Source organism: Athene cunicularia (assembly GCF_003259725.1).
Source record: "Athene cunicularia isolate RWA chromosome 17 unlocalized genomic scaffold, athCun1 chr17_part1, whole genome shotgun sequence".
Classification (NCBI taxonomy): domain Eukaryota; kingdom Metazoa; phylum Chordata; class Aves; order Strigiformes; family Strigidae; genus Athene; species Athene cunicularia.
In genome coordinates, this window is record NW_020799122.1 from 4,140,962 (window position 1) to 4,146,961 (window position 6,000).

The 6,000-nt window shown below is 47.4% G+C and overlaps 1 protein-coding gene across 1 annotated transcript; it reads right to left on the bottom strand.

Moving 5' to 3' along the window:
* Positions 1 to 2,475: 2,475 nt before the first annotated feature.
* On the bottom strand, positions 2,476 to 5,993 carry BRD3OS (BRD3 opposite strand). Its single transcript, XM_026860189.1, has one exon. The coding sequence runs from the start codon at positions 5,394 to 5,396 to the stop codon at positions 5,127 to 5,129; it is 270 nt and encodes an 89-aa protein (XP_026715990.1). The 5' UTR covers positions 5,397 to 5,993; the 3' UTR covers positions 2,476 to 5,126.
* Between the last annotated feature and the right edge of the window lie 7 nt (positions 5,994 to 6,000).

The following is a 6,000-nucleotide window of genomic DNA, read 5'->3' on the forward strand; positions in this document are numbered from 1 at the left end:
AACCAAATGTTGTCTATACAAAATCATTTCAGTTTTGTATTGATGTGATTTTAAACTTTCCTACCGACAGGGTTTGTAACTGTAGAACTGATATTTCAGGACTATGTAACTGTTGTTTGTGAGTGTGTGTAATAGGTGCACGCGCCCACACACACACATACACAAGCACGTGTGTGCGTGTATATATACAAATTAGTTACCAGTGAGGTCTCTTTCCATGTTCTCTATGTGGTAGAAGCAGACTGCAGTTACCTAATCTAGTTCTTTCTCTGTTTTGGGGACTCTTAGACCAGTTTTTAATTTTTTCCTTGTTTTGAAAGGAATGATGTTTTTTAAAAAGTTGGGGTTGGAGCTAGGGGGAAGGGATCGGGGCATGACAAAGAAAAACCACAACCTTTTTAGTACTGAATTTTAAAAAGACATTCTCAAACATGAGCAGTTACCACTAGGGCTAACTGTGGGCAGGCTCTGCATTGCTGAAGATAAATTTAGGGCAAGGATTCATTATACTAGCAGCATTATCTTGCTTGTAAAACAACGAGATACGTTTTTTTAAAGAAATGGTATTTGCATATCTTTTTAAATGTCATTTTTAAAAATAAATAAACCACCAGCTAGGATTTGACACAGGCCACTTAGAACTTACCCCTGATACTGGCGTAACCAATCCAGAAAGATTTGTTGTTGTATTTTTGTTTTTTGGGTTTTTTTAATATTTAAAAAAAGGCTACTTTTCTGTATGATGTGCATGCAAATTTACCGTAACTCTTTTTCTTAAAACTTTTTAGTGCCATTTCTAGTATATTCCTGTAAATGTCAGTTACTGAAAAGAGTCAATGTAAGTAGTTTAGCTTGTTTATTGCAAATTGCTGGCCTCAAACACAACAGAATTTAAAAAAAGAGTTAGAAAGTAATCTTTGATGTTACTGGTAATCATGGACCCTGGTCCTGGGGCATTTGTTTTGTTTTCATAATAAAAAGAAAAATTGTTTTGTGTGTGCAGTTTGATCCCGTATTTTCCCCTCTCCTCTCCCCTTCCCTTTCCTCATCCTCTTTTTCAGGCGTTTCTCTTGCTCCAGTTGAGAACTGGTAGGGCTTTGATTGAGCAGTCAGTTGAGTAGGATTGCCAAGAGACAAAGATAAATACAGAGAGACCTAATGCCATGAGTACTGAAATAATTTGGAAGTCAATTTACAAGTCTGGCTGTTAGTACTAACGGGGGAAACTGCCTTCAGAGCAGGGAGCAAGTCTGTGGCACTGCCAGCTTGGCCTGGGGTCCCCGAATTGCAGGTCAGTACCTGGAGTAAAGGTGCTCTGAATACACCTTTCCATTGGGGAAGGAGACACTCAGGGTGCTTTAATGTACCAGGACAGCCAAGGAAGGACTTTTCCTAGAAGCCCACAGTCTGAAGGGGTCTTAGATTATGTAAGAATTGTGTCTGATTGAGGTATGTTCAGCTGAAAAAAAAAGAAAATGGACATTTCACCCTGGTTTAATGCTGACTACTTTGAAGCCACCAGCACCTGAGGGACTTTCTCACCAACACTGGCAGCAGCACCCGCTCCACCAGCCGGTGCTGGCCCTGCAGCTCACTGAGCCCAGGGTGACCGGGATGTGGAGGGCACCTCTGGGAAAGGGGGGGCCCCGAGGAGCTGGTCACAGTCCCAGCGGAGTCCTGACATTACTGTATGGTGGCCAAAATCTATTTTGGTCACTGGAGAGGATTCAGGTTGGCTTTGCTGTTAGGTTTCTCAGACGCATGCCTGATGGTTTATTTATAAGTTAAGGGTTACAACCACCAGGTTTCCCCAGGGTTAATCTTTCCCTAACTCTGTTCCTGCTCACTGGGTTTAAAAGCCATGATCTCTAAGGTTTCAGCAAACCTGTTTTGCTTAGCTGTTTTATCAGTGAAGGTGTTTGTTGTATCAATGATACCCCCAAAGGAAATGTTTGTTCAACCTATCCTTTAAAAACCTCCTGCGAGGCAGTTGTGAGGCTCCTGCAGTTGCCTCACAGGAGGATGGGGTTTTTTTTAGCACTTACTAGTGAGTTATTTCTAGGTGCATCAAGCAGTGCTGCTTCTTCCAGACTTGGAGGAGGATGAGGAGAGGCAGAATGCAGTTGAGGTTTGGCCGACGCCGGTATCCGTGTTGATAGTGGTTATTGCGTGTGTGACATCCCGAGGCTGCCCTCGTCCCCCAGCGCACCCCTGAGACTCAGCAAGGGCTGTTGGGAACCTGGAGGAGCCTCCTCCACACATGGCTGATCTTCGCAGGTAAAATGGTGTGAATCTGGGGAGGGAGGTTACCCACAGCCCCGCCAGTAACTGAGGTTAATTCCCAACTGGGAGGAACTGCCTGTCTGCTGAGCTTTCCCTCTTCTGCCTGGGTGGGGATTGGGAGTGATAATAGCTGTAATCCTCACATGTGCCAGAGTGATTAACACACAGAAGAAAAACAGCTGCTCACGATGATGCATTCAAATCATTTTAATGCACTTTATCAAAGAGGCTACAACAGCATTTTAACCAAGTGCATCAACACTACACAACTGGCTTACAGAAATGCTCGCTCATAGCAGCCACTCCACAAACCTGCTGTGACTAATAAGGACACACAGATAGGGAAAAAAATACAGTCACATTCACAGAGAGAGGGGAAGAACAAGTCACGCTCTTCCTGTACTGTCATACCCAGGCTCAAGCCTGGAAGAATTTATGCACATACTTCAGTTTTTATTCTCGTATAGTCCAATTAACACTCTTCAAATAACTCAATTTTGGTTTACCAGCCACATAAACAAAAAGAGACTGATTATACCCGAGATAATCAAATAAACTTTCTTACTGAAATTAAAATAAAAGAAAACCTATGTTTTTTTCTATAAGAAAAGAAAATGAACAGCTGGCTTTGGGGATGTGCTGTTCCTTAAACTCCCAGAGTTCGCATGCTCCCCGTGGCTGCTGGAAAGGCCCCGAGTCCCCCTCTCCTGCCTCTCCAGGTCTTTTCTCCCTGTGCAGTTTTCAGGGGAGCTCTTAACCCAGCCTCCTCCCCTTTGTATAAATAATCATAAATAATCACCCGTCTGCTGAGCTGAGAACTGGAGCCCTGGGTGGGTCACACGTCCCCATGATGCTCTACCTTAAACAGCACGCTGGGTGCAGGAGCATCACCACTGCTGCCGGCACCTTTCTGAGTCTCGTTAGTTTTGTGAATCTTGTTAAATGCTTTTTCCCCAAGTTGAAAAACATTTATTCACCAAAATATTTCCCATCCAGAGCTAGTCCTGGCAAGATGAAGGGAATCATGGAAGGGTGCAGAGCAGTTCACAGGTCTGCGAAGCACTGAGGGCCATCAGCAGGTTTAGTTTTATGAGCACATGTGTAAGGTACCAAACATCAACACATGCATAAATAGTACTTTTTTTAAAAAAAAAAAAAAAAAAAAAAACACAACAAAACAGCTGCCTATGGCTTGTAGTGCATACACGTGCTACGGATCAGGGCTGAGTCCATCAAACCTCTACAATCTCGTGTTAAAACAGGGATGTTCTGCTCAGCAAACTTGACTCTGTTGTAGGATTTAACCCACATGGGAGAGGTGGAAGAGATTCTTCACTGTATTAAAATAAAGTGCTTGAAAAATGCAGAAGAGGTTTTAGATAAATATTAACAGAAGTAATGACTGTGCCTAGGCACAGGTAAATAATCCATACTGAAGTCAGCATCAAATACTGATTTGCTTGAAGTTAAGCCTATACCTAAATGCTGCTGGATTAGGCACACAGGGCTGCAGGAGGACGTCCTAGGCAGGGAGGGCACAAGGGGAGTCTATGACTTAAGCTCAACGTTATACTTCAGTGCTGAACCCTGGGCACGTAATTAGCACCCTGGAAGTGGTACCGCTTTGTTTTTAATAAAGGTTTAGGTGCTTGCTGGGTTGAGTTTCTCAGCTTGATCTTGCCTTGAGCAAGTCAGATTCAGCTCTAACGGCAACAACCTGAAAACAATTTCTATTCCCATTAAGTGCACCTGTATTTTTCACTCCTAAAATGCTTCAGTTAGTTGAAACAAACACTCCCAGACACAACTTTTAAAATACATGCACCAAATCTACTATCCAACCCGAATTAGAAGATAAACCCTTCCAAGCTACTGCATGCATTAAAACCTAAATGCAGAGCAAACTTCAGTAGACCCTTTTCTTCCGTAACGGATCTCGGGGACAGGTATGTACTGTGCAGGGGTTTTCTTACAGGATAAATCTCCTTAGCAGGAGATGTATTTACAGGAGCTTTCTTCCTGTTGCTCTGCTGGGCCTGTCCCTCCTCAGATTGTTCAAAAGGTGATCCGGTCCCAAAGCGTGGGCTGGGGAATATACCTGCATGGAAGGAGTCGGCTCCACCAGCTCCCAAAGTCCGGTCAGTTATTTCCACGATACCGAACTGTGGCATCAGAGAGGGCCCTTTGCTCTGCACAGGGTGAAGCTGCAGCCCACCTTTCCTGCCGAGTTTCGAAGGCTCAGATGAAATTCTCTGTACAATCTTCCCTTCCCCCCACCGCCCCCCCAATAAATCCCTTCGTTACCTGGTTGTAAGAGACCACTTCCAACAGTGATTAAAGGGAGGCAGAGCAAGCAGGACAAGCGATGGCCCGGTATTTTTGCAGATCACCTTCCTGAAATACCAGCCTGAATGGAAACGGATCTGCTCTGGCCTCTCTCCCCCCAGCACCCACAGAGCTTTGGCAGTGCGTAAGGACTAGCAGGTAGAAGTGCCTGCTGGGGATGGCTCCCAAATGCCAGCGGGTGTTTCTCGTGGTACACAAGCCACTCACAAGCAACACATGGTCCAGCACAGACCCTGCCAAGATGCCAGGCAGCAAGCACAGGCTCACAAGTTCCTGAGCGAGGCTGGTTTTGATACACGCACTCAACAACATGCAAAATCTGATGCTACCGACAGCGAAAAGAAACGTAAACTTCAGACAGCCCTTCTGGCTTAATCCCCTGGACGTCGCCTTAGCCACAGGGCTGTCGTGAGGATGCTGCAAACCCATCTCCCCCAGCTCGCTGAGAGTCCGGTTTGCCCCTCCGCGTGTGGATTTCTAATGCAAACCCACCGAAACTACATAATAGCACAAAACTTGGATTGCCCCGTGTCCCTGGAGACATCCAGCTTGTTTTTGTCCCGCACTAGGATGGCTTCGTTCCCGTACTGAGAGTACCACATGCTCCGACTCCGGCTCAGGTAAGTGTTGGGGGGGGCTGACTCCAGCTTCTGCTGCTGCTGCTGCCAGATGAGCAGAGAGGTGTCCCTGTACCGCAGCCGGGCGTAGCCCTCCGACAAGGCTTTTTCGGGCAGGGGCACCCTCCCATTCATTACTTTGTCAGTCATCTGCTCCAGGATGGCACCAAAGCCGAGAGCTCCTTCCCAGCAGCTCCAAAATACACCCCGATGGGTCGGTCCGGGGCTGCTGCTGCTGTTTTGAGCTTAAGGGAGAACATCCCCAGGTGGGGGGGGGACGACCCTCAGCCGCTGTGAGCACTGCTCAGGAGAGGGAGCGGGGATACGCGCGCCCAAAAATCACAACTGGCACCCTGGACTTGCTTAAATAACAAGCCAGGACTTCCAAAAGCTTATCCAGGGGTGACGCCGCTCTGTGTTTCATCTCGCGAAGGGACAACGTGCACGGGAGCTGTTTGCTGTCGGGAGCCCACGAAGTGCCTCACCGGGGTGACCCCGGGGTGCCGGGCTCGCTCCGCGGCCGCGCAAGGACGGGCCCAAGGGCTCTGGATGCGTTTTGCTTCCCTGAAGGACGGATCCCGAGGCCGTTAAGTTAGACCTACGAGGTCAGGCCTAAGAGGTCACCAGCGTCCAGGCCTGTCGTGTGAACTCTCCATCCGTGCCTCTGGCTGAGCCTGCCGTGACGGGAGCTCCGCGAGTCTCGGCCCCGGGGATGCAGGAGATGCTGCCGCCAGCCGCGGTTATGGTGCCCGGC

What these genes read in the sequence shown, in the direction of transcription:
- BRD3OS (XM_026860189.1), bottom strand. Translation starts at nt 5,396, where the DNA reads ATGACTGACAAAGTAATGAATGGGAGGGTGCCCCTGCCCGAAAAAGCC.